The following is a 27,107-nucleotide window of genomic DNA, read 5'->3' on the forward strand; positions in this document are numbered from 1 at the left end:
TAATTAATTGCCCTATCCCTGCAGTGGTAGCACAAGCAACTTAACTACTAGAGAGCCAGGCAGTGAAAAGGAGCCATGTGGAGTATCCATATTCTTCTGGGACAAACAGCTGAGGTAGGTCTAACAGAGAACATGAATTGCACTGGGAGAGAGAGAGAAAAGAAAGACAGTATCTTATAGAAAGTAAGACAGCTTGGAATATTCAAGAGTGTTTATTTTCTATTGTTTAAAGATCTTTGTTGTTGCAGGAAATATGAAAAACATGATTTATTTTGTCTTCATTTGTGCCAGAGTGAGAGATTATATTCAGAAAATAGAACACAAAAAGCTTTTTGGAATTTGTGCTGTATTTTTTTTTCTCTCGGACAGTGACAGGCCAGAATCGGCGCATGTGAAAATACACTTTTTATCCAGATGTTCTCCATTGAATTGTTTAGGGAAAAGCTTAGAAAACTTGTTCAAAGGTATATACAATCACTTTGAAACCTCTTGCCTATATTCCAGTACATAATGAATAAGCAGAATTTGGGGCTCTTTTTCCAATACTTGTTTCACTAGCATTGCTTGCCTGATGGCTTTTGTTTGTCACCATTTGAACTGTACCTGGGACAGACATTTTCAGGGTGTCCACAGGTTTATAAGGGATTTATGCAGATTGCCAGCAACATAATCAATAGTTGGGTTGGGAAAAGTTATTTTAAATAACCACATATATCATTGTCGGTTTGAGTTTGGTGACCTTTTGTAATCCAGAACTGTTCATTTGAAAATGAAGGGATATAGGAAAATCCGTAAATTCCCACTTGGCTGATACCTGAAACAGATCAGCATTACTGGATGTAAATGACATCCCTTGGTGTCCAAGCCTGTGGATCTGGTATTGTGCCCTGGCTTCCTCTTAGCACTATTTTTGACCATGCCAGCTATCCTGCAGCTTCCCCAGAATTTAAGATTGTTCTAGCTCATCTGCAGACATATTTTTCCCTGAAGATTTAAATAATTAATTGGGACGTGCCTAGTGGGTCTTGAGATAAACTTAAAAGAGGCAGCAGATATGTGTGACCAAGTGACCTTTTGCTGTCCTGCTCGTCCCTGTGCTCTCACTGTGCTCAAAGGGACGCTGTCAAAATTGCTAGGCCTTAAAACTTTAACCTGTACTGACAAGTTGTTCTACATTATAAGTCTTACCTAAAAGATTACCAAGGTTGTTTTGTTTGTTTTGTTTCAACAATCTTTGCTGAAGGCTCTGCAATATGTATTTATTTGTCCTTTTGGGTAGGTGGATATTTTTAAATGCCTGGCTTATTCCGTGACCTGTTAAAATCAAGTTGATGTGCCTGTACTCCACTCAGTGGAGAACTCACCAGGGATGGTACAGTTTTTCTGCACTCTGGAAGCAGAGACAAGAGCACACATTGGGAGCCTTCACTGAAGAGGACTTAGAAGCCATTTTGAAAGGCCTGAAGTTATCTTTCATTATTTTGGGGGCCAATAAGAAGTCTTGGCTAGACTTCTCCAGTAATGTACTATGTATGCATTAGTTAAGCATGAGAAACCAATGATTGGGCAGTTGGTTCTTACAAAGAGGTATGTTATATTTCAGGCCAGCGTGAATTACTCCTCAGGCATTATTTCAAACAGGTTCTCTATTTCATATAGCACATGAAGAGCTCCATCAGAGCAAAGAGTACAGCTACATTTGTGGTATCACAATTTCTTGGTTTTATCTATCAGTACAAGTATTGATGCAACACCACTTTTAAAGTAGGTGGCTGCACAGCTGCAATTGTAATGAATGACATGGGAACATGTATCCATGTGTGTTAGGGCAGAGGGAACGAGTGTTATCTACTCACTCCACCCCAGGTAATCCACACCTGCAATTTTAAGTTGATTTGAGCTGTTTCACCACTGCCTATCTCTCAATCCCTACCTTGTTCCTACTGCAGCCACAGCAGCTGAACTTGGGATGTTTGAGTCTATAGGTGGCCCTAAGCTACAGCATCTTCCTCAGAGATACACAGCAGGGTCAACAGCAGACCTGGAGTTCCACGGCTCAGCCCTGCAGTAGCAAAGCCCATGGGGAGGCACTGTGTCAGGCCTTAGGCAGAAGCATCAAGGTATGAGTCCCTTTAAAGGAGACTCAGAATAGAAAAAAAATTTATTTGTCCCCCTCTGGGGGATAAAAAGGCCAAAGAAAATCCTTTTCCTTCTTCCTATAACATGTTTTGCCTTGTTTCTGGTGAAGGTCTGTGACATCTCCTTAGCTGCCTGAATGACCTGAACAAGACCAAAGGGGATGATGTCCCAAGTCCCTCACAAGGTAAACCCTCCCACCCATTCATCAGATACTGGGTAGAAACGTACAAAAGTACGTTTTTAGGAATCTCACTAAAAAGTAGTTTCCTAGATGCTATAAGCTTATATGAAGTTGGATTCTTGATGCCATTTGAGCCATCTTCTGAACTCCTACAGTTACAGATATTTGATAGATGACAGCTAGAGACACATTTGTTTTTTTATGAAGTATTTGTACTTAACTTTCAGACAGTAATTTCACTGGATGGTCCTGCACTGCTCTGCTGTCTTTGCACAGAACACTTCCTTCTTCACTGAGGTTTCTCAGGGAGCATTCTCCTAACCATTGTGATGATTAAGACAATGATGTCTGAAAGACTGTCTCACTGGAACAGGATGCAGATTCTTAGTCAGCTGAACTGATCCTATGAAATTTTCATCAGTTCTGAGGCTCCAGACCACCACTGTCTAATATTACAGGTCTCAATTCTGTCCTTCATTCAGCACTCTCCTACATAAGGTCATTTTAGGAGAAGCCAAGTATGACCCTGTGTCATGAAGTTTGCAAAAGGGTTTCCAGAGCATGTTCTAGAGCAACTTTTGAGCTCCTTGAGGCACATGTGTTGCCAAACTCCTCCTGATTTACACAGATCTCTGCAGTATGTCATCTAACATCCACAGATGTTCCAAGCAGATGCAAACTATGATCTCATAGATATGGAAAATTGTTCTCTAAATTATGAACTACAACTGTGAGAATGAGTTTTGTTTCTACCCTGGGAACAAGAGAGGCTTGCTAATAGTGCAAAGTTTGCTACTGTGGCAATCCTCTTCAAAATGATTCCCCAACAAGCAGCAGGTCAGAAGCACAGCATATTTTGTGAATGACCCTGATCAGCCCAGGAGAGCTGGTCCAAGGACTCTTCTCTCTTACATATTGCAGCTGGTTCTCATGTGGCCATGCAGAGACGTCACCAGTCCGGCCCTGCCAGCTGACCTTTGCCTGCAGTGCCTCAACTCTTCAGGAATGAAAGAAATGAGAGAATAAAAGTAGAAGAATCATAAAATCATAGAATAGAATCATAGAATAGTTAGGGTTGGAAAGGACCTTAAGATCATCTAGTTCCAACCCCCCTGCCATGGGCAGGGACTGTTACTTCAGCATGACTAACTTTCAGTTATACTAGTGAATTAGAGTCTTCTCAATATGACTGGTTTTTGCTTAACTGGTTTGGGATTTCTGGTTCTATGCTTGTCTGGGAAAACAGTTTTTCAAGGCTGACAGATGCAACTGTAAGCAGTAGCCTAAACAAGAGTTATTATCTGAAGTATTTACTGTGTTTCCTTCTGCCAGTGAAAATGAAGTTGCAATTAAGCTTAGGGAAGGGAACTGTGTTGCAGGCCCATGTTGTTCTAGGCTGGGGGTGACTGAGAAATACTGTCACTGGTATCCAACTGGCTGGTGAGCAAATTGTGGTCTTGATTCTCTTTCCAGATTCATTAAGAACACAAGTTTTACTCAGCTTCTGCTTTGTGTGTGCAGGAAAATCTTACCCTTTCCACAAACTGAATGTGTGGTTGGGAAGAGTTAGGTGACTGCTGCAGGACTGGTAAGCAGGCAGGAGACTCTGTAGGGAAGCTTTAGGTGTTAATGTATGTTCACACAGGAACCTGGAACATTTTCTGTAGTGCCAGATACAGATAGGTGTTTTCTGAAGAAGAAAATACCTCTTTTGCAATGGTTGGTAGTAGGTGCCCATTCTGCCTGGAGTGTATTTAAGCACAGCTGTGCTTCTCATACACACATTTTAATGAACATGAAACGCTTAATGTTGCTTTTCCTTAAACAATTTGGTGTGGCTGTTCATGGGAGCACCACCAAGAGAAACTAAATGTCATGACTGTGCACAATTTATATTAGAATATGGCATCACTGTATTGCAGTGTAAGTGGTGGTGGTCTCTGGGTATCTTATCACTGCACAAATTTATGCTGCACTGGAATGTAAGGATCCAGAGAGTTGCATCAGTTGACACAGCAAAGAGACCAAAGTTCAGGCATTGAACGGTGAGGATTCCTCTATCAGTAGATCACAGGAGCTGAGCCTCTAAACCCTTGACTGGCACAATCCTTCTGGTATGGAAAAGGAATAAAAATACACCTTAGGTGACTTGATCTGAAAGCTTTTAAATGTAAAGGATGATGGGAAGGGCCACAGAGATAATGATACAAGGATAGGGCTTGGATATGCCCTATAGGATATGAGGAAAGGCTGAGAGAGATTGGCTTGTTCAGTTTTGGGAAAAGAAAGCCCAGGGGAGACCTTATGACCATGTTACACTATTTAAAGGGTGGCTACCAAGAAAATGGAGACTCCCTTTTCACAAAGAGTCACACGGAAAAAAGCAGGGATAATGGGTACAGGTTACTCATGGCGTGGTTCTGGCTGGACACAAGAGGAAAATTTTTCACACTGAGAACAAGCAGCCATTGGAATAAACTCCAGAGCTGGACACTTCAGATGCAGCTCAATAGGATGCTGGGCCAGGTAGTCTAGATCATGCTTTGCCTAGAATCATAGAATCATAGAATCATAGAATCATAGAATCATAGAACAGTTAAGGTTGGAAAGGACCTTAAGATGAACTAGTTCCAACCCCCCTGCCATGGGCAGGGACACTTCACACTAAACCCTATCACCCAAGGCTTCATCCAACCTGGCCTTGAACACTGCCAGGGATGGAGCATTCCCAACCTCCCTGGGCAACCCATTCCAGTGCCTCACCACCCTAACAGTAAAGAATTTCTTCCTTATATCCAATTTAAACCTCTGCTGTTTAAGTGTCAACCCATTACCCCTTGTCTTATCACTACAGTCCCTAATCAATAGTCCATCACCAGCATCCTTATAGGCCCCCTTCAGATACTGGAAGGCTGCTATGAGATCTCCATGCAGCCTTCTCTTCTCCAGGCTGAAGAGCCCCAACTTTCTCAGCCTGTCTTCATATGGGAGGTGCTCCAGTAAGGGTTGGACTAGATGTTCCTAGATCCCCTCTAACCTGGGATTCTCTGATTTTATTATGGGTGTATTATGCAGTTTCCTAGGGTTTTTTAATACTTTACAGGAATAAAATAGATAGACGATGTTCACTTTCTAAGAAGCTTTCTAGATGATCGATTGGGGTATGCAGGGGGCCTCCATAGACAGGGTCAGGGCGCGCATTGGTGGTTCAGTGGTAGAATTCTCGCCTGCCACGCGGGAGGCCCGGGTTCGATTCCCGGACAATGCAGCTTACTTTTGATTTTTTTATTTTATTATTTATTTTGTGTTTGCAGGAAGCCCTCTGCGGCGGGAGCCCGGAGCGCTTTCCTTTCGTTTTCCCCTCGGGATTCCCGACCGGGAAGACGCGCCGCCGTTTGCTTCCTTCGGGAGAAGGGTTGAGAAAAAAAAAGAGGAAGGAAGGGAAAAGAAGCCACTGGAGATGCCGGGGATTGAACCCGGGACCTCACACATGCGAAGCGCGCGCTCTACCACTGAGCTACATCCCCGGCTGTACGGCGTTTTCTCCGGGTGCTATCAGAGGTAGACAGCCCTACTGCCCCTGATGCTTTCACTCATCCACCTGCCCGTGTTCCCCTTCTCCATATAGCTGCCTCCGACGTTTCAGGGCTCCACGGACACCCCGCGAGGCCGTGGAATAGAGCGACCAGCCGCGCGGGGCGGGTCCCGACAGCTGCACAAGCCCCATCCTCGCTGGAGGGGGAGTACCTGCCTGAAAAGCCCATCCTCTCCCCGCAGTCCGCGTTTTAACGTCTGCGCTCCTCCTCTACCTCTGCCTCTCGGTGCCTGACCAGTGTCTGTACCCCAGACTCCCTTCAGGACATCCGGAGGCTTCAAAGGAACTGGAGCACGCAGCTAGGAGGGAAGACCCTGAAAACCTGCCTAACCCGCCTGCTTCTTCAGTGCATTTTGCTTAATCCTGGATTTTTCTAACAGATCTAAGCTTCTAAACTGCCCAGTAGGAGATTACTTACTATGACACAAAATGCAGCTCTTCTAGGATGTTCTTCCCATCTAAGTATGGACTTGGCAGGTGTAGAGGCCTGATACTCAAGATGTGCTGCTCTCCCCTCAGGATGCTTCTATCCCATAACACATAATACTATAGTGTGTTTGATGTCCACTCTTAGAAGAAGGCACTACAAGCAGCTGTATCTGTTTCAGGGGACCTAAGCCAAGGAGGACCCTTCACCACTGAGCGTAGTTCCTCTCATGTACCTCGTCTAGACATTCATGACCTCAGCAACTCATGGATTTCCTTCCTGTCAGAAAGCAGCATTTAACAGCTTGGTTTTCTTCAAAACAGATTTTTAGCAGCAGCTTTTGAGGAGTTACTGAATTTGATTTTCATAATTAACACAACACACAAACTGTTTGATTTGTCTGTTAAGACAAAGCACAGAATAGCAGTGGCTCTTAACGAGACTGAGCCAAGGGTGCAGGGTAGGTTAATACCAACCATAGCAATAAAAACACAAAGCAATTTAAAACCTTCTCTTCCTTTTTTTCCCTCTTTTTGTTTACCTTTCTGTAGACCTCAGAATAGTAGAAAATGAATAATACAGATATTACTATGCCTTTATGGCTTTCTCAGCTGTGATGGACAGCCAGTCCAATTGTGAAACTTCCCATGTGGAAGGTGGATCAAGGCAGAGCACATTCAAGCTGCTGCGAAAAGCAGCTATGAATCCAAAGCATATCACCAAGTATTTAATTACTGTCCCTGTGGAACCAATACAAGAGCTTATGTGCTGCCTATATTAAAGTGAAACAATGCTTCTATTGCAGCTAGATCTAAATATCCCCTGGACCATCACCTACCTAATACAGAATAAATTGAATTATTCAAGCAAGACTCAACAGGTGGATGCTGTGGGAGAAAATAAGATGGCTCACAGTGAGCTGTAAAGTAAAAAATGACCCACAGATGGCTATAAATCTACTCAATGATAAGGCCAAGCCTACTAGAAGTGCACATTCTTTGAACAAAGACAAAGAAATGGACCCCTCTTGGTTCTGGACAGTAACAATACAGCTCCCAGTGTTGCCACATACACATCTCATGATCCTTCAGCTGTTGCCCACAGCTGAGGTCTTGACCAGATGCCTAGAGGCAGCCCCGGTTCCGGGAAACACTCTTCTCTTGTGCCCAGCACTTTTCAGTGCTATGGGATGCAGGGCACAAGTTGGACATTCAGCTTTCTCTAGAGCTCCCTCAGAAGACTACATTCACCTCTTTGTGTTTGGGTTTCTGTGCTGACATCAGGGAAAAACAATGTCACTGTTATCTGGCAGTTCCTCCGCATTCCTTGGTGGGATTAACTCATTCCTGGTACCTCAAACCTCAAGCCTTTCAGGGAGGCCTGCCTTGTCCCCAGGGTATTTTCATTGAATCTGTTCATGTTTTTGCATTTTTCATCGATTCTCATTAGATAAATGCTTAAACTCACTCTGTATTTTCCACAGGAATTTTTCTCCAAGCTAATGGATTTACGAAGTCTAGCCTGAAAAGAGTTCTGTTTCAAAGTGACCTCATGTACACACCACATACTGATCACAGTGGCATTCTGAACAGACATATAGGCGTTTCTACATTTCTTTCTGATACAGGTTTCTAACACTGCACTTCTTCCCAGGATTAAATGTTTGCACTCAAAATTCCATCTTAAAATAGGCACTCTCATTCAATAAAATACAGCAGCAAAGCATAGCAGTATAAACCAAACATGAGGAGTATTCATTTCCCGAATGCAGCCCAGCCGCAGGCATTCACTGCCTTGTGCCATCCCAGATTTCTCTGCCTGAACGAAGTCTCTGCTCCCCTAGGAGCATTTTCCTTCCCCTCTGTCATGGCTGCTACAAGGCTGGACCAGGCCTGTGGCAATGGCATCAGCCATTTAGAAATAAATAACTCAAGTTGTTTTTCTTCCATCACACGATCATATCATCCATTTGTTTGAAGTATCCAAATGAGTCAGTGCAGAATATTCATGAATCTCTTACGTCATTTCTACTTCATTTAGTGTTTCTATCCTGTACCAAAAACACATTCCTGCTGGAGATTAGGAAAACTGTAAAATGACAGATTTCAAAGATTATGAACAACACACTAGCTGCTTATTTATGTCACTTAGCAAACAATTTTAATTAATAAATGTAGTAGAAAAAAAAACCCAAACACCAGGACAGAGTTGTGATTTGCAAAGTTAAACAACTAAAAGAATTGCCAACGTTACATTTACTGACTAATTTTTACCTATTGTCACTAGTGAGGTAATACAGTGCTCAGAGTAAGCTTTGGCAAGTTCTGCATGTATGTTACACTGACCTTGAACGAAGTTACAAACTTCAGTCCTCCAAGTACAAATTGTTTTTAATTCTGTGCTTTTCCATCTTTGATTTTTATTGAATTAAGTCCCTTGTTTGCTGTGGTGAAATGAAGGAGTAAGGCAAGGAAAACTTCCATTAGTTCCCAGTCATCATGTGCTAAGTGTTTAGCTGTTTTTTTGTTGTTCCCAGTGAGAACATCATAAGAACATCCCCAAACTATAGGTTACAAAGCAGCCCATATTAAAGAATTACAAATATTAGAGTTAAAAAATGAGATAAAAAGGCAGAAAACAGGATTAATGTACTGAACTGGGAGATTCATTAGGGTTGCAGACAGATAAGTAAATTATAGCCCTGAAGAAATTATTTGACTGGCAAATTAATTATGCAATATTACAATGGTTTTCTCAGCCAAATTTAGCCCTCAGGAAGCAGGTAGGAGTCTGCATGACTTAATAAAAGGAGCCTCAACTGGTCTTCAGATTAATCAGAGATAAAAATTAACATTTTGGGATTTGAGGGAAATAGGAGGGTTTTTTTAAAGCTCAGAAAGATGGAATCTAGCACAATTGTACAAGTTTGCATAGGCTGTAAGGCCATTGAGACAGCAAAATGCTCCTGCCTTTCTACAGGCCTTTAGTTTACGGATTGACCTGTGAACCCATGGTAGAGGCTGATCTGGAAATGAACATAGCAGTCTTGTTAGGACAGATCATTCCACAGGACACTTTATAATTGTTTAAGGAATCCCTGATTAAAATTTTCTGCAAAATATTGTACCCCAACCCTGCAAACATATATTATTACTTTTTTATTGCTACTACTATTATTATTTCCTGACTTACTCTCTCAGCCTTTTCCCATGCTTGCAGTTCTCCCTGTCCCTCCATGCAGAAATATAATAGATAAGAATTTTTACTATTATTTTTCAGTTTGCTTGCCAAGTGTCACACTTTTAAGGAGGAGGTATCTTCAGCTCTCTCATGAAACAAATGTTCTTTGTTGTTCCTGGAAAACCTTTGGAAATACCTTTGGAAATTGAAACACGTCATCTTCTAGTGAGAAGTATCATACGACGTGCTCATTAACCCACTCTGAGCCATAATGTCATTACAAACATTAAGTAAGATTTTTTTCTGCTGGCTTGAAATTTCACAACAAAAAGGCAAGGCTCATACGCATCATCTTAAACCAAGCGTAATTCTTACTTCAAATCACAACAGAGTGTTTCTGTGGGTGGGAAGCAGAAGAGGGGTGGCCCATGGCCCTGTGCTGCTCAGCTCAATATGAAGAGAACTGCAGGTTGGGATCAGGTCAGCCCAAACAGGCAGCCCCCCAGTTGTTCCAATATATTACTACTACTACTACTACTACTACTGATGATGAAATGGGAAATACCAGAAAAGAGAGAGAGAAAAAAAACAAAAGAAACCCAACAGTGATATACAATTTCTCATTACCCCCTGACCAATATCCAGCCTATGATCCAGGTAAGCTCTACTGAGCAACAACTAAAACATTGGTGTGTTATCAGCATTGTTTTCAGACTGAAGCCGTAGCACAGCACTGCACCAGCTACTAGGAAGCAAATTAACTCTATCTCAGCTGGAACCAGGACAACCCCTCTGCAAACCAGGGCCCTGCTATACTCGGCATACTTTCCCCTAGAAATCATGAACATTCTTACATAAAACCAAATTTTTCCACTTTTCTGATCCAGGTAGGAAAGTGGACTTCTTTACCCAGGCTCATAGAGAAAGAAAACCAAAATGAAGGCTACTACTAATAGCTCTTGCAAAAAAATCGATTGGACTTAATTTTTGTTACTAGGCTACTTTTGAGCTGATAGGAAACTGGAAGCTTTACATTTGATTTCATTTCAGTAATATTATAATTAATGAATAGTAATAATAATAATAACAATAGTTATTCAGTAATTAATTCAGTAATTATTGTATATACTTACATTTTATAAAAATACTAGAACAACTGCTTTATTCCTCTGCACCACTGCAAGCAGATGAACACAGATACTTTCTTAGAAGAGCATCTAGAGTACAACTATCGCATCCTGTCATGGTTCTGCTGCCAGGCAGCCATATTACAGGAAATTAACCTAAAAATAAAATGTGAAAAAGCATCACATGCCAAAGGACAACAAGAGTTTGTTGTTAATTAAAAAACTGAGCAAAGTGAAAGTTTCACTGGAAATGGACATCAGGAACATGAAAAAAACCCAGCACAGGAGTTTATTGCTGTTACCCAAGTGAACATATTCCTGTAAGGGATATGCTGCATGGAGTCTCATGTTCATCTTGTGGAAACCAGTACATGTCATGGTAACCTTTTCAGTGGAGCTTGATGTTAAACTTTCTATTCTGTTATGATGCTAAGACTAAGAAGAGATTACTCAGAACCAGAAAGTAGCAATGGAAAAAACCCCACAGAGAAGTGGGGGGGGGGGGGGGGGGGGGGGGGGAGAAATCATTGAATTCTGTGACTAAAGAGCATTTTTTACTTTAGATTTGACTTAGGTAATATAGCAACAGTCCATAGTGGTTGAAAAAAGCAAGACCCTGACCCATAGTATCTCATACTGCACCCCTGAAAATCAGGCACTAGTTAAATGAAGGGATTTAGGAAGGATTTAGGCACATAGTACATTTCTGAAAAAAAAAGGTTTGAGGTTTTGCAGTGCTGGGCATTTTAACCCCAGGTTTTGAGGTACAGAGAGAGCTTCTGGTCAGCCTTTCTGCTGTCTTGGCAGTGCTGCTATTCACAGAGCCCAAGCCACCTCCTCTGCATATGGCACCTTCAGCACCCGTAGCTCTTCCCTGCTGTCTGCATTTTGCTCCATGACATGAACCATGCCAGTAAACATCTTGTAAGACAGGGCCTGGAGTTCTGTTGAGTTTGCATTTTTCAATATACCAGCACATCATGCTAATTCCTGCTCTTTTCCTCACTGAATACATTTCCCAACCCCAAATCCAGTTGTTAACCTGCTGCGAGGTGCAGTGTGTTTGACAGTAAAACAAAGGTGTAGCTTTACTGCTTCAGGAGCTACGTTCTTGGTCATTATTTGCCAATGAGATTCTCATCAATTTAGATTTTTCTAAAAGCTGGTCTAGTTTCTTGTGAGCTTCTAATGTCAAAGTATCTTGATATAAAGCTGAATGGTAATTAGACACACAACACACACAGTGTGTGTTGAATAGGATCTTCATACAGCAGAGAGACTAAACTCTGACAAAGCCATTATATGACTATTGTTTTAGGTAAATGAGGAAAGCTAAAATGACATTTATTAAAAAATTAGACTAAACTTTTTATTTCTTAAAGAACCTCAATCAACTGATGCCAAAGTCCCATGGAACTGGGAATTTGGCCAAACTGATTCTTGTCTCTTCACATGGAAGTTACCATTGACTCCAAAGAAACACATCCGCAATACATCCACATCTCATTATCAGTATCAAGATCAATATCAAGTCTGGGCTAATTTAATATGGATTTGATGATATAAAAATTGACTTAGTTTTCCAATGGTGTCTTGTCCTGGAATGTTGTGAACTGGAAACTCATACATTTCTTCTTGCTTATCACATCAATATGGACTAATTTTGTCGGCTTTCATATTGAACAATCTGAAGAATATACAATCCAGTTTTGATTTCTTTGATTATATGTCTTATTATTAAAGCTCTCTCATCCAAAAACTAATGTATTTTTATGTACTCATAATATTAATTTTTACCTCAGTTTTAATCTATTTTTTTTCATGTTGCATAACCAGATCCCATTCAGTCAAAACTGGGGAAGAAAACAATATTTTTCTCCATTCTGTATGCAGGCTGAGCTATAGTTTGGGTATTTTTATTTCTGACTCAAATCAGTGTTCACTGCTTACTGTGTTTCAAATGTTTCAAAGACAACTATGTGATTTATTGTGCCTTACTACTTGCCTGTTTCTCCATGATTATTTCATGGACTGGACATGGAAAGCAGGTACTTTGCACACCACTGGGTGTTCATGAGTGCCATGTCTGCACCACATTCCAGCAGAGCCTTCCTGAAATCAGTGGTGTGCTGTGGGAAGGGCAAGAGGGGTCAAAGCTTTGACACCCTCCTCACAAGCTATGGAGATGTGGAAAATGCTGTCCTCACAGAATGATTTTTGAGGCTGTGCTTTCTGCTGTGATCCCTGTAGGATCTAGTGAGCCTGCACAGCAGACATGGTGGTTGTGCACAGCACACGAGCCAATGATACGTTCACCTCCATGCACGTGAACCCTGTAGTAAGTACTTATGTTAACAACTTGAAGTTTACATGTGTGAGCTGTAGACACCAGTGCAGCAGATGTTGCTATGCAGCTTGCTGTGCCAAGGAGCTGCTTACTGCGCGACACATGCCCAGCTCTAACTGGTATTTACTCTCCACAAAAAAGCTCCTCTTTGTTTTCTCCTGATTCTTGCAAGATATCTGCATCCACTCTGGGAACTGCATAGCTGCAGTGCCAGATCCTCCCCAGGGGACACCTCCAGAGATGGCAGGAGGCTGTGAAACCCAGGAAGCCCAAAGGAGGGAGAAGGGTGTCCCTTGCTCAGCCAGCCTGACCCAGTGCTGGTCCCCACAAACCTAGGGCTCCAAAAAGTGTTGAAGGAAGAAGATCCTTGGGCACAGAACTTACCTGCACCTCAGGTCATGGGCCTGAACCCAGCTGGGAGAGGAGGCAGTGAAGGGAGCACAGCATGAGCCTGAGCAGACACACTGGGACCAGGAAACCATGAAGAAAAGCTGCCAACATCAATGCTGCCATAGGTAGGATGACCAAAGCACCCCTGAAAGGCCAGAACAGCAAGTCAAAAAGGACACCTGGGAGCCCTGGCATGGCACAGGCTACAGCTGTGCTCCCCACCGCAGGTGCAGCCAGGTTGCAGCTCCATAGCAAGCCCTGGAGAAGATCCAGGTCCACAGAGGAGCAAAGCACACGTCGTAGGGAAAGTTCTAAGGCTCAGCTGATATTCTACTGTAGTGTTTTAAAAAGGATAATTTAAAAAGTATCTTAATAATTTTTGTAAATCATTTTCAGCTTAGACTTCCCTTTTTGAAGCACTGGAAATTATTAACTTTTAAAAAACATAACTCCTTCATACTCTGTATTAAAGTCAGGCATTTTGAAAAGCAAAATGGTATTTTAATAACTATTCTTGTAATTACAAACACCATTCTCTACACAAATCCTGTTTTCAATTAACATCTTCCATTAATAAGTTTATTCTCCCTCCCATTTACCTCTAATGACAGCAGCCATCACATACATGACAAGTTTTGCAAATTCATAACTATCATGATTGTTTTTCCTTAATTTTGCTACAATTTTCTGAAGCCTGCAGTACAGTACGAGCCTCTTACCATGACATAACTGGAATTCTCATGAGACTTTTTTCTGAACTTGTTTTCTGGCATTCACTAACTGCTCAACACCTGACATGGAACTGGCTATTGAGGAAGGTCACGGTCATCTGCATGGCTGGGCAGATGCGCGATGCTGGTAAGTCTATTTCTGATGGTTGTCCCACAGCATGCCCAGGCTCCACCTCAGTGGCTGTCACATGCCCTTTGGTACTGTCAGTACCTTCAGCAGTGAAAAAAAGCTTTAGCAGCCCTCTTGCCAAAACGAGGCAGTGTTTTGTAACTCAGACTTAGCTCAGAGCAATGAATGCAAAATACAACTTCGTCACCCCTAGAAACCAAGAGTGAGTTTTGCAAACCATGCCTTCACTGAGGCTGTCTGAGCAAACAGCAAGATGAAAACTAGCCATCCCTGTGGAAGGCACCTCGCCCCAGGCCAGATCCCAGCACAGGGGAACCCAGCTGCTGACACAGGGTACCCTGGCAGAGCTGCCCACCAGCCCAGATCCAGCCCTGGACAGCCTGGGGCTGGGGAGTTCTGCTTCTGCCGCAATTTCAACCTGGGCTACACTGCCATGGAGGAGGAGTCTGGCACTGCTGGGTCTGGTGCACACAGATCTCCCACTCAGCAGTTGTGAGCACAATCGTTTTCAAACATATTGTGTAAAATACTCAAAATATCTCTATTTTGGGATGCCTCAAGGCTTACAGCCTCAATGAAAAATTATTTCCTTCAGACTGGAGCAAAGGGGCAGGGTAAGGCCCCAAAGCAGTGCCCATTAGCCCTTGAGCACTGGGGCTGGAATTGTGTTCAGTGAGGCCATCAGCACTGCTGCCCACCTCTGTTGAAACTGCAGGCTGCATATCCACTGCTTTAGAACCCTCTTGTGTCTGTGCACAACCGTTTCATCAAGCAAGGCTACACAAGCATCCTCTGTAGTGGTGAATTCACCAGGCCAAACACTTCCTGCTTCTGGCAGTGACTCCATCTCACAGTAAATTTTTTGAGAGGTCTTCAATAAACTGCTTCTAGTTAGGGATTACAGAAATAGACTCATGGTAACTTGGTCAGACCAGACATTCCTCCAGCATTATGTTTGAAATCTGTGAGGCTTTGTGCAAGCAACCACAACGCAGGATGAATGATAACAATGCTATGATGTCCTGAGAAACACCCTCTCTCGCACAGGCGGTTTTGGCACCTGTGAGACAAAGCTCCTGATACCGTGAGCTGTTGTTACGAGGCTCCACTAATGAAAAACGTTTCTGGGAATAATACTTGGTTTGTGTTGAGTGCCCTTCCTGGCTCCAACTCTGAGCAGCGCTAGCCCCAGACAGATCTGGAGGCACTTCCAGAGCTCCTCATCACCCCCTTGCACAACTCACTCTGAATGGTGTTGTCCACCTGAGATGGGGCCAGCAACACTTCCTGGTGCAGTCAGCTGCTGGAGAGGGCCATGCTGGCAGTAAAACAAGTGGAGTCTTTGGTTTCTCCAGTCAAATATGGCAGTGTCTTCCTGAGAATGTATTTCTGAGGACTGTATGAGGGGGAAGGACCCCAGATGGATCTAGAAAATCCCTCCCAAAACAAGAATGTATTTCACTTAAAAAAACAAAAAGGGTTTCACTTAGAGAAAGTAGTTAATTAAACAAGATTTCTCTGTGTTTTGTCAGTTAATTACCAAAATGTGGGAAAATAATGCGTATTCATGCTATTTTAGAGTGCTTGTGGCATAAATATATCACTTGAGTGTCATTTTTGGGGTGTTTCCAGAGGTGACAGAACAGCCTGGAGCCAAACCCTGAGACAATTCCCAAAGCAGCCAGGTGACGGCTTGCACAGACCCTGGCCACCTTTGTCATCATCACAAACAGCCACCAGCCATTGGGATGCTCTGCATTGCCTTCACCATCCTAATTTCTCATGCATTGCTAACATGGACTGCACTCGGGCAGAGGAGAGGGGTTCTCTTTGGAGGTGTGGGCGGCAAACAGCAAGAGGACTTGGAAATCACGGCTTGGGGTTCTCATGCTTTTAAATACAGAGAGATTTCTTTTACTCCAGGCAGTCCTGATGAGTGTCCTGATAGCGCTCCCCGCAGAGCCAGCCCTTCCTGCTGCAGTGCAATCCTGATTTGTTCACAGTCAGATGTGCCTACCCAGTACCTGCAGTACCCAGTACCTGCAGCCCCCAGTAAGCTGCTGAATGTGGAGCAGCTCCATGCTTCCATATGTGTATTCTAGGGGAAAAAAGTATGATCACATTTAGATATTCTACTGGAAGAGCTGGAATGATGCAGCTCTGCTTGTCCACTGTCCCTTCTCTGGCCTGCTCATCAAGCAGCTGCTGCCTTGTCCATATCACCTTCCCTGTGCTGGCCCAGTGACAGCACAGGGGCCCATGCTGATCGTGGGACCATCTTAGGCTTGTTTTGCCACTATTCCAGCCTGGCTGGGATCCCTGTCCAATAACAGCAATTTAGAAGCAAACAGCAAATGAGAAGTTGTAACAGTCCCTGCAATGTCATTACTACTCTTGGTATTTTCAAACAATTTAGGAAAACAATTAAAAATCCTGTCTATGTCTGCGTCGTAGTATGGATGTGGAGGTGGGGTGTGTGTTTAAGTAATACTGATGTGTGGTTTATCATAGAATCATGGAATAACAGAATGGTTTGGGTTGGAAGAGACCTTAAAAACCTTCTAGTTCCATGCATCTGCCAAAGCCAGGGACACCTTATACTACACCAGCTTTCTCAAAGGCCCATCCAACCTGGCCTTGAACACTGCCAGGGATGGGGCAGCCACAACTCCTCTGGGCAACTTGTGCCAGGTCACAGTGCTAAAATCTCCCGTCTGTCAGTATAAAGCCACTTCCCTTTGTTCTATCCCTACTTGCCCTTGCAAACAGTCCCTCTCCAGCCTTCTTGTTGGCTCCTTTAGGCACTGGAAGCTGCTCTAAGGTCTCCCTGGAGCCTTCTCTTCTCCATGCTGAAAAAGCCCAGCTCTCTCAGCCTGTCTCCATAGGAGAGGTGCTTCAGCCCTCGAGCATCTCCGTGGCCTCCTCTGCAGGAAAACTTTACGAGGTATTTCAAACAGTCCATTTTCTGGGCTCGGTTCCATCCAAGGGACGCTCAGCTGACACCAAAGCCCGGAAGTGCACAGCAGTGAGAGGTGCAGGGTCTTCAAGTGGGAGCAAGCTAATTCCAGGTTTGCGGCCGCGTCTCCAGCACAGGACAGTGCCAGCGAGGCCAGCCCAGCGTCGGAGGTGTGTGGAAAAACCCGACACAAACAAAAAAGATCCAGATAAAACCCCCCAGAACTTCCCCTGCCGCCAGCCCCGAACCGATCGGGGAGCACTGACCGCTGCGGGGTAGGCGGGGGGCCCTCGCCGCGCTCCCGGGGCAGGGGCGGGCGGGGACGCGGGGCAGCTCCAGTGATGCTGCCGTCACAGGGCCGCCACGGTGACGGGCGCTGACGCGCCTGGCGGCGGCAGGCGAGGAGCACCGGCGGTCCCCGGGGCTGCGGCTCCGGGCTGCGGGCCCCGCTCCGCGGCGGCGGCAGGTAGCGGCGAGCGGCGGAGGCTACGGCGGGCCCGGGGCGGGGGTTCGGAGGCCAGGAGCGGGTCGGGGCGGTGCGCGGCTCCGCCCGAGGCTCCCGCGCAGCTGGATTGCGGGGAGGGCAGCTGTTGCTAATGGGAGCTTAGGCACGGATGGGCAGAGACCATATGGGATGCAACACGTGCCATATGGTCCGTTTAGCCTTCCACCCCGACGGATATCAATCAAACGTATCCCAGGAAAAACGTCACAGCTTAGCTCGGAGAGATAAGTGGCTCCATACGACCTCGGTTCCTTGACCTGGTAACGATGAGGTGGAGAATGGATCTTCGTTGGGTGAATGATGTGGCCAAACTGAGCAGGGCTTCAAACGCTGGAGCGTATATTTGCAGCTGTCAGAGCAGGCAGAGCTTGACATGTGACTCATTGTGCATGCTGGTGGCGAGAAGAAAGGAAAAATATGGCTTTCGTGGAATAATCACATGTTAAGAAGAATATTAGCAGAAATAGACATCACAGTAATAAATATCTTATATGATCTAATTCAACCAACACCACTAAGCATCAAGAGTGGACTAAGAGCAGCAAAGGAGGGAAAATGAACATCCTGTGGAAGTTTTAGGAAAATACAAAATAACGGGGTGCTTTTGAGCTGCTCCATTTGCATCCAAGCCTGGTGATGAGCCCCTCTTGTGCCCTGACAGCTCTAACTTCATGTCAGAGATCTAACTTTACATCAGCATGCAACTTCATGGCATCTGTCACTTGCAAAGAAAGCAGGGCGGTGCATGTGCTCTCATTGCCTGCTCCAGAGCTGACACTAGGGGTATGTCGTGGAGGGGAAGTCAGTACTGGCACTGCAACCACCACAATGAGGACATCGATCTTCAGCAGCTCCTGGTAGTGCTGGGCCCAGACACCTGTGCAATGCTGGTGCTGAGCATGCAGCCTTCCTCTTCCTCACTTGAACTTGCATTTGGGGTTTCACACCTCATGTAAATAGGTGCCAGCTGGACAAAAAGACCCGTTAGTCTTCTTTCCCTCTGGAAGGTACACACTGAGTGGCACTACTCATTTTTGATGTCTCAGCGGTAACACCAGTGGATGTCAGTGTAAACATTCATCCGTGGCATGTGTGTTCATGGAGCGGGAATGCTCAGTCACAAGTGCTCAGGAGACCCAGATCCGTCTCTTAAGCCCCTCGTTCCCTACCAGGGTAACAGGTTCCTGGCCTGTAGCAGGAACACCTGATAGGAGTCAAATCAGCCACTTGTACATATTGTGTCTTCCAATATCCAGTACCTTTTTGTAAGTCTTAAACTTTTTATTTGTTGAAGAGGAAACAAACCTTCCTTCTCCCAAAACATTACCCTGCAACACTTGCATGGATTGGGTGGGACACCCATGCGTGTCTCAAGTATTCAAAGTGCTTTGAAAAGGGAAGGTCCTGGTGCAGAACTTGCATTGCTGGTGCAGCATCCTCTTCACACGTATGCACAAGTGAGGCTACTGTTGTACTGGGCACCAGCCAAGGCTTGCTGGCCTGGTGAAGAGAAGAAGAAACCCACATGTCTGACCCAGGAGCCAGAGCTGAGGCTGTCTCTGTACAAAACAAAGGATTTCTTTGTGCAGTGTCCCTGTGATACTGTGATGCCCAAAGCTGCCCAGCACATAACATAGTTCAGGCTCTAAGCATTAATAAAACATTGGAGGCTGGGGTTTCATGGAGTTTATGCTGCTTGGTGGTCCCCATGGGTGCGACCTGCAGCACTGACTGTATCTGGCCATGCTGACTGTGAAGCTGATGATGAACCCTGTATACAGCAGCAGTGCTTGGCTGGAATGGTGGCCAGGAACTGAATCACAGTGACTGGGATCCAGTGGTGGTCTCTACTACTAGGGTTACTACAGCAACCACAGACCAGTTCTTTAAAAATCCCCTGACATCTCTTGGGAATGTGCTATGCTCACAGATTGGAGTGACATGAATTTTGGTGCTTTTATTACAAACAGCTGTGCCTGAAGAGGGCCCCAAATGTGGCCTGTGGGATCAGTTGCAGTGCCCCATGGAAGGTATTCTAATGAGCTGCAAGCTGGAAAACCTCATTAGCAGTGGGTGGAGCTTTTCAGGAAGATGTGTTTTACTTTTTGGAGTATGCTTGGTGATGGGTCAAAAATGCCAGTGATTCACCTTTGTGTCTTCTAGCCAGCAATGGAAGTGGAGCAGTGATGACACAGCAATGTGTGCACACACATGTGCATGTGCATGTGTGTGCCTGTGCTTTTCCGTTGGGGAAGGAAACACCTGCGGCCTCAGGAGTGGGGAAGGAAGGCACTCCCTCTCCCTGGGGTGACCGGGCTCAGTGTTTCTCCATCACCATGGGCTGTGGGAGTTGAGGGCATCTCTCATGTTCAGGGGGGCTCCTGCTGTGACCACCACAACACTTTCTCAGGGCCTGGCTGTGTGTGGGGCCCATCCATGCCATCCTGTTTCCACCAGCACCTGGGGGAGAGCGGCGGTTCTTTTTAATTAAATGTGTTCTTTGTGCTCCTGCATTTAGACACCAAAATACAGCATTTCGCCACATGTGTAAAATTGTGTTTGCATTTATTTAATTTAGGGTTCTTTTTAAAAAGCATGTAGTCTTGAATGTTTGTTCTCCCTTTTTTTTCACATCATTACTCTGATACTGCTTGATTAGCTCCCTCCCCAGTCATGATTGGTAATTAAAATAGGCATTAAAATTAGTCACTTAGCAATTTTGCTGTTCAATTGGCAATTAAATTACTTAATTGCAATTAAAGTCCTAATTTTAATTGGCAAAATGATAGATGTAGATTTAAGATAATATGTATAAATACTTTAATAAGTGTCTATATAAGGATTACTTAATTACTCAACTTCAAGTTTATGCTGTTAACTTTAGAACTTTTAAGTGAGTAATGAAATTTATATTACATCTATTCTAAGGATATGGTAATTAGGTGTGTTACTTATCCCTAAAAGGGCCTTTGCAGTAAGTTTCTTATGTGATGCTCAAACTATATGAACTGCTGTGATTTGGCTGGTGCTGATCGTGATGTGACAGCTCTGTGGCGGGGTCCTGATGTCCAAGGGCACGCATGGGTGTGGGGTGACTGCCTGAGCAACTCCAGTGTCCATTGGGCAAGCACCGTGGGGTGAAGCCAAAGCAGCACACCAAACCACTAGCACAATGTTTAAACAGCCCTTGAGATCAGAGGCGTCTTACAGCGTTACATGATCTCTTTACTCAGCTTTATCATCTCGCCTCCTCTTGGATAGATCTCGATAGTAATTCTGTAGGAGCAAGAGAGCACAACTGCAGAGTGGAGATTGTCTTTCTGGATGCGAGTGAACCAGGAGGTGGGAGCAGTTTGTTTTATTGGGTGTTGGAGTTTTTACGCTGGGAGCTGAAAGGGAAAAGTCTGTGTGAAGGGTGAGGACTCACAGCGAGAGGAACGTATTAAGGAGAAACGATCACAGTTTCGCATATACTGTTCATAGTGAAATGCTCTGTAGGGTTTTTGTTGAAATGTTGACTTTCTGGGTTAAGGCTGTGCCATGTTGGGAGCGTTGCCTTTTATTACCATCCTGCAGAGGCTGGTGCTTATGGACTTTGACTGGAAGAGTCTTCTCCCAGCCTTGAGCGCATATCCCATGCATTGGTCTTCTGAACATCTCAGAGAAGGTACCTGTGAGCAGCCAGGCAGCACTGTGCATGGGACCGACTCATTTTCCTGTGGGAAAGAAAGCACTGTTACCTGACTTCTGCCTTTTTCCTTTGCAGGCTGGATGCAATGGAGAGTCTTGTGGGATGATACAGAGCTGGTGTCTGAGCTGCATTCCATAGCCCACTATGCCTTCCCATCCCTTCGCATCCCCTTTGGGCCAGCAACCCCGCCAACACCCCTTGCGGCTGCTGCCCGACACACCTGCGGAGCAAAGGTGCCTGATGGGGTTTTAATGAGCACGCTGCCGTCCAGGACACAAACATGGTTCTGCTCTGAGTCCTGACGCTGCTTTTGGCCCGCGCTGCCTGGGAGTCGCGCTATTACTGGGGAAGGCGCGGGTGGCGTGTCGGCATTGCGCAGGGGGCGAATAAAATAAAACCCGCTTCAGTTTTGCGTGGGAAGTGGAACAAGGACCACTGCGCGCGTCTGCAGGGAGCAGAGGTGGTGGCGGCGTGGAGCGGCTCCCGGCTCCTCGCTTTCAGAGAGGGGTTTCCCCTTCTAACCAGGCGGGTGTGGGGAGAGCGGGGAGGGCCCGAGGACCCGCGGGTGCCCGGGAGCTGCTGCCATCCCGGGGAGCTCCCGTCGGGTCGCGCGCTATTTTTGGCCCGCCGGGCGGTTGCGTCAATGGTGACGCGGGGTGGGTGGGTGGGTGGGAGCACGCGCGCGGCCGCCACGCCCCGCTCTCACTTTTTCCCTTTCGCCCGGCGAGTGACGCAACCGCCCTCTATGCAAATGTGGCCACGCCCCACTCGCGCTTAAGGTGCCTCGCGTGGACGTGGCGCGAGGAGCGGCGTGGGTCTGCCGCGGCCCCGTGGGCTCTGCTGCCGTCGGGGGGCGGGAAGCGGGGGGGGGGGAACGACAGAGGGGGCGCCCGCGAGGGGCGTGTCCCGCTGCGTGACGTCACCGTCGGAAATTTACCAAAGGGAGCGCGCTGCCGCCGGGGCGGGGCCGAGCTGGCCCCGCGGCTAGCGGATTGGTGGGTGTGTTGGTGACGCGCGGTGACGCGCAGGGGCTCGAGGCGCACGTTGGCTGTGGAGCGGGGAGCCCACATAAACAAAGGCACATTGCGGGGAAGGGCCAGTCCGCCCGCCTCGCCCGCCCGGCGCGCCGCTGCCGCCGCTCTCCCCGCCGCCGCCCGGCACTTGGATGCGCGCACGGGCCGCCGCTCTACGGTGAGTGCCCGCGCGCGCAACCGGTGCGTCCTCCCCCGTCCCCACGCGCACACCGGGTTTCCACGCGCGAGGCGCGGGAGGGGGGCGTGGGGTAGCGGCGGCGGCTTCGCGCTCCCGTCCCGCCGATCGCTCGTGGATGCCGCGGCGCGCCCGGCGCTTCTCCAGCCCGGGACTGACCGTCCATGGACGGGTGACACCCGTGGGCTGCCCAGTGCGGGCTGTCAGCGCTCCCAACACCGGCAGCGGCTCGCGGTCCCCGAGAGCCTCGGCTTTTCGCCCGGCTCCCCCGTGGGGGACGCGCCTCTCGCCTTGCCGGTAGATGCGGAAAACCGGACCGGCTTCTCTCCTCCTGACACCGCGGGGCAACCCCGGTGGTGGCCGAGAGCCGAGCGCAGCCGCCGGTGGAAAGTTTCCTCCCAATTTATAAAGCACCCCGAGCCGAGCCCAAGCCAGGGACTCTCCCCGCTCCGCCGCCGCCCCGTGACGCCTGAAGAGCCGGTCGGTGTGTCTGTGTTTCAGCCAGCGCGCCGGGCAGGCTGGAGCCCTCCTTCGTGCTCTGAAGCCGCGTAAACTCCGCTCCCCGCTGAGCTCCGACGCTGTCCGCCTTCGGCTCTCCCGAAAACACCTCTCACCCGGCTGAAGGTTTGTGCGGTTCCTTCCCACGGTGAGGGAGGGGGTTTCCGGCCGCCGGTCCCCTTTCCCCCCCGGCGGCCGTGGATCCTGGTGTCCGACGCGGAGCAGGGTGGGACGAGACGGGGCGGGCGGAGGGAGCGCGTTGTGCGGCCGAGTGTACATGACCATGTTTCGTTTCCAGCCATGCCCTGTGTTCAGGCTCAGTATGGGTCCTCGCCTCAAGGAGCCAGCCCGGCCTCCCAGAGCTACAATTACCACTCTTCGGGAGAATACAGCTCCGATTTCTTAACTCCGGAGTTTGTCAAGTTTAGCATGGACCTCACCAACACTGAAATCACTGCCACCACTTCTCTCCCCAGCTTCAGTACCTTTATGGACAACTACAACACAAGCTACGACGTGAAGCCACCTTGCTTGTACCAAATGCCCCTCTCCGGACAGCAGTCCTCCATTAAGGTGGAAGACATTCAGATGCACGGCTACCAGCAGCACGGCCACCTTCCCCCTCAGTCCGAGGAGATGATGTCCCACTCAGGCTCCGTGTACTACAAGCCCTCGTCACCCCCGACCCCCTCTACGCCCGGCTTCCAGGTGCAGCATGGCCCCGTGTGGGACGACCCTGGCTCCCTGCACAACTTCCACCCCAACTACGTGGCCACCACGCACATGCTTGAGCAACGCAAAACGCCTGTCTCCCGCCTTTCCCTCTTCTCCTTCAAGCAGTCACCCCCCGGCACCCCTGTCTCCAGCTGCCAGATGCGCTTCGATGGGCCACTCCATGTCCCCATGAACCCCGAGCCAGCCGGGGCCCACCATGCCGTGGACGGACAGGCCTTTGCAGTCCCCAACCCCATTCGCAAGCAGCCCTCCATGGCCTTCCCGGGGCTGCAGCTGGGCCATGCTCCGCAGCTGCTGGAGAGCCAGGTGCCCTCACCACCCTCACGGGGATCTCCCTCCAACGAGGGGCTCTGTGCCGTCTGTGGGGACAACGCTGCCTGCCAGCACTATGGTGTCCGCACCTGCGAGGGCTGCAAGGGCTTCTTCAAGGTGAGCTGTGGGTGATTGGCGATGGGCGGTGGGTGACAGGCAGGGCAGCGGGGGGGCACTGGGGCCAGCAGCCGTTTTCCCCTTCAGACAGAAATCGGTTAGGACAGAGAGCTGCGGCTGAGCTAACCATGTGGAACAGAATTCCCTGTGGTAACATTAAGTGATCTCTTTATTTCACCATCCTGATTGAATAATCTTATCATTTTAAATAGAGGAGGTCTCCAAGGAATGTAAATAATATGAATGCCCACGGATTTGTATTTACCGAGCGTCTCCTTTCCTCCTCTTGGCATATAAAACACAGCTAGGAGCTGCAAGGTTAGCTCAAATGTTAACGCTATCAATTTTCTCCTGTTAAATGCCCTGGGAAGGGAAAAAAAAAGAAAAAGGAAAGAAAGAAAATAAAAAAAAGAGGGAGGATTAAGAAGTAAAGACAGGGGTTGGGGAGATGGAGGTGGCCCAGGAGTGGACCTGTGAACCTGACCACTGATGCTGCTTTCCTGGTCCCGTCCACCCCACAGCGCACGGTGCAGAAGAATGCCAAGTATGTCTGCCTGGCCAACAAGAACTGCCCAGTGGACAAGCGCCGCCGCAACCGCTGCCAGTACTGCCGCTTCCAGAAGTGCCTGGCTGTCGGCATGGTCAAGGAGGGTGAGTGTGAGTCTGTGGGAGCCGTGCTTCCCAAGCCATGCTTGGCTGCACCGTGCCTGGCCCCGGCTGAGCCCTGTCTCTCTTGCAGTGGTGCGCACAGACAGCCTCAAAGGCCGGAGGGGTCGCCTGCCATCCAAACCGAAGAGCCCCCAGGAGCCCTCTCCCCCCTCTCCCCCGGTGAGTCTGATCAGTGCGCTGGTGAGAGCCCATGTCGACTCCAACCCGGCTATGACCAGCCTGGACTATTCCAGGGTAAGCTGGACCGAGCTCGCGTAGGGACCTACCTGCGCCCCGTGGCCTGGGAGAGGTGACCCAGCTGCCCCCCCCGTCCTGGGCCGGCTCTGGGGCAAACGGCAGGGGCTCTGCCTGTGGCTGTACACGGGCCATGCACACACTGGCCTCTGTGTGCAGAGAGCAGCCGCCTTGGAGTGCTGCTCCTAACTGGATTAATTGCCCCGGAACGTCTAATTTCCTCCCTGGTCAGAGCGAGGTTTAATTGTTGTAAAAACCCAGCTCCCCGACTAGAAACGGGGCTAGCAATTTCACGGGTTATATACTTTAGAGAACCTCATTAAGAGCTTTTCAAAATGGATTTCCAGTTCCAGGCTAACCCTGACTACCAGATGAGTGGAGATGACACTCAGCACATCCAGCAGTTCTACGATCTCTTGACTGGCTCTATGGAGATCATCCGAGGATGGGCAGAAAAAATCCCTGGCTTCACTGACCTCCCTAAGACAGACCAGGACCTACTCTTTGAATCTGCCTTCCTGGAGCTGTTTGTGCTACGGCTGGCATACAGGTGAGTGCCCGGACCCGAGGGGGAGCTTCTGGGATGTTATGGAATCAGATCCTTTCAAGGTCCACTGATCTGCATTTTATTAACTCCTCAGTAATTAGGTGCCTCTTAAATCCTTCATTTATTGCTCCTCAAGTAATTAGTTGTTTAGCTTTTCTCACCCCATCTTCTCTTTTTCTTCTTGTTTTTAAATCTTTCTTCTCTGTTCTTTTTCTTTTATTCTCTATCACTTTTCTCTGTTTTTCCATCTCTATTTCTATCTATCTCTATGCCTCCACCTATCTCTAGCTCTAACACTTCCCCCCTTGTCTTTTTCTCCCCCTTTGTCTCTTTCTCTTTCCCCCCCTTGTCTTTTTCTCTCCCCCCCCTTGTCTCTTTCTCTCTTACCCCCCTTGTCTCTTTCTCTTTTCTCTCTTACCCCAATTGTCTCTCTCTTAGCCCGCTTCCTCCTTTCTCTCTCCCACTGTTCCCTCTTTCTCTCTTTCTCACCTTCCCCCTTTATATTTTTCCCTTCTCTCTTTTTCTCCTACTCTTCCTTTTCTTCTTCTTTCTATTTGTTTTTTTTTTTTTTTCCTTTTTACTCATTCATTCATCTGCTCATGTTGGGGTTGTCACATTCCTTCCAGGTCAAACCCGGTGGAGGGCAAGCTTATCTTCTGCAATGGGGTAGTCCTGCACCGGTTGCAGTGCGTCCGCGGCTTTGGGGAGTGGATTGATTCCATTGTTGAATTTTCCTCCAACTTGCAAAACATGAACATCGATATCTCTGCCTTCTCTTGCATCGCTGCCCTGGCCATGGTCACAGGTCAGTGTCCCTCAGCCCCCTGGCAGCTCCTGTCCCCTCCTGCCAGCTTCCTCTCCCTCTCCCACCCGTAACCTTCTGCATCCTTCTCTTTTACAGAGCGGCATGGGCTTAAAGAACCCAAGAGGGTGGAAGAGCTTCAAAACAAGATTGTGAATTGTCTCAAAGACCATGTGACTTTTAATAACGGAGGGCTGAATCGCCCCAACTACTTGTCCAAACTCTTGGGGAAGCTCCCCGAACTCCGCACGCTTTGCACGCAGGGGCTGCAGCGCATTTTCTACCTGAAACTGGAAGATTTGGTGCCACCGCCAGCAATAATTGACAAACTTTTTCTGGACACTTTACCTTTTTAAGACTCTTCCTGTGCACTTGCACTGAACTGAAGAGAAATGTCACCTGGCTGAAGGGGACTTGGCCTGGGCCCCTAGTGGCACCCCTGGGTGCTCACCCCCACCCCACCCCACCCCCACCCCCCCAACCAGTGTTGCTAACTCCTGCAGGCAGAACCTGAGAGGGCATTTTGGCTCTGAGCCATCATGGATGCAGATCATGGACTACACAACACCATGGTATAAACTTTTT

At 47.5% G+C, this 27,107-nt stretch overlaps 1 protein-coding gene and 2 non-coding genes across 3 annotated transcripts; 2 read left to right on the forward strand and 1 right to left on the reverse strand.

The window, feature by feature from the left end:
• Positions 1-5,517: 5,517 nt before the first annotated feature.
• On the forward strand, positions 5,518-5,588 carry TRNAG-GCC (transfer RNA glycine (anticodon GCC)). Its single transcript has one exon. It is a non-coding gene; the product is annotated as a tRNA-Gly (tRNA).
• Positions 5,589-5,775: 187 nt separating this feature from the next.
• Positions 5,776-5,847, reverse strand: TRNAA-CGC (transfer RNA alanine (anticodon CGC)). The gene has a single exon. It is a non-coding gene; the product is annotated as a tRNA-Ala (tRNA).
• A 17,245-nt stretch (positions 5,848-23,092) lies between these two features.
• On the forward strand, positions 23,093-26,878 carry NR4A2 (nuclear receptor subfamily 4 group A member 2). The gene is made up of 7 exons (XM_034062094.1): positions 23,093-23,232; positions 23,405-24,270; positions 24,792-24,921; positions 25,010-25,173; positions 25,521-25,723; positions 26,347-26,525; positions 26,622-26,878. Exons 2-7 carry the CDS (start codon positions 23,407-23,409, stop codon positions 26,876-26,878), a joined length of 1,797 nt encoding a protein of 598 aa, XP_033917985.1. The 5' UTR covers positions 23,093-23,232; positions 23,405-23,406.
• Positions 26,879-27,107: the final 229 nt, after the last annotated feature.

The sequence above is a fragment of the Melopsittacus undulatus genome, chromosome 4, assembly GCF_012275295.1.
Source record: "Melopsittacus undulatus isolate bMelUnd1 chromosome 4, bMelUnd1.mat.Z, whole genome shotgun sequence".
Taxonomy (NCBI): Eukaryota; Metazoa; Chordata; class Aves; order Psittaciformes; family Psittaculidae; genus Melopsittacus; species Melopsittacus undulatus.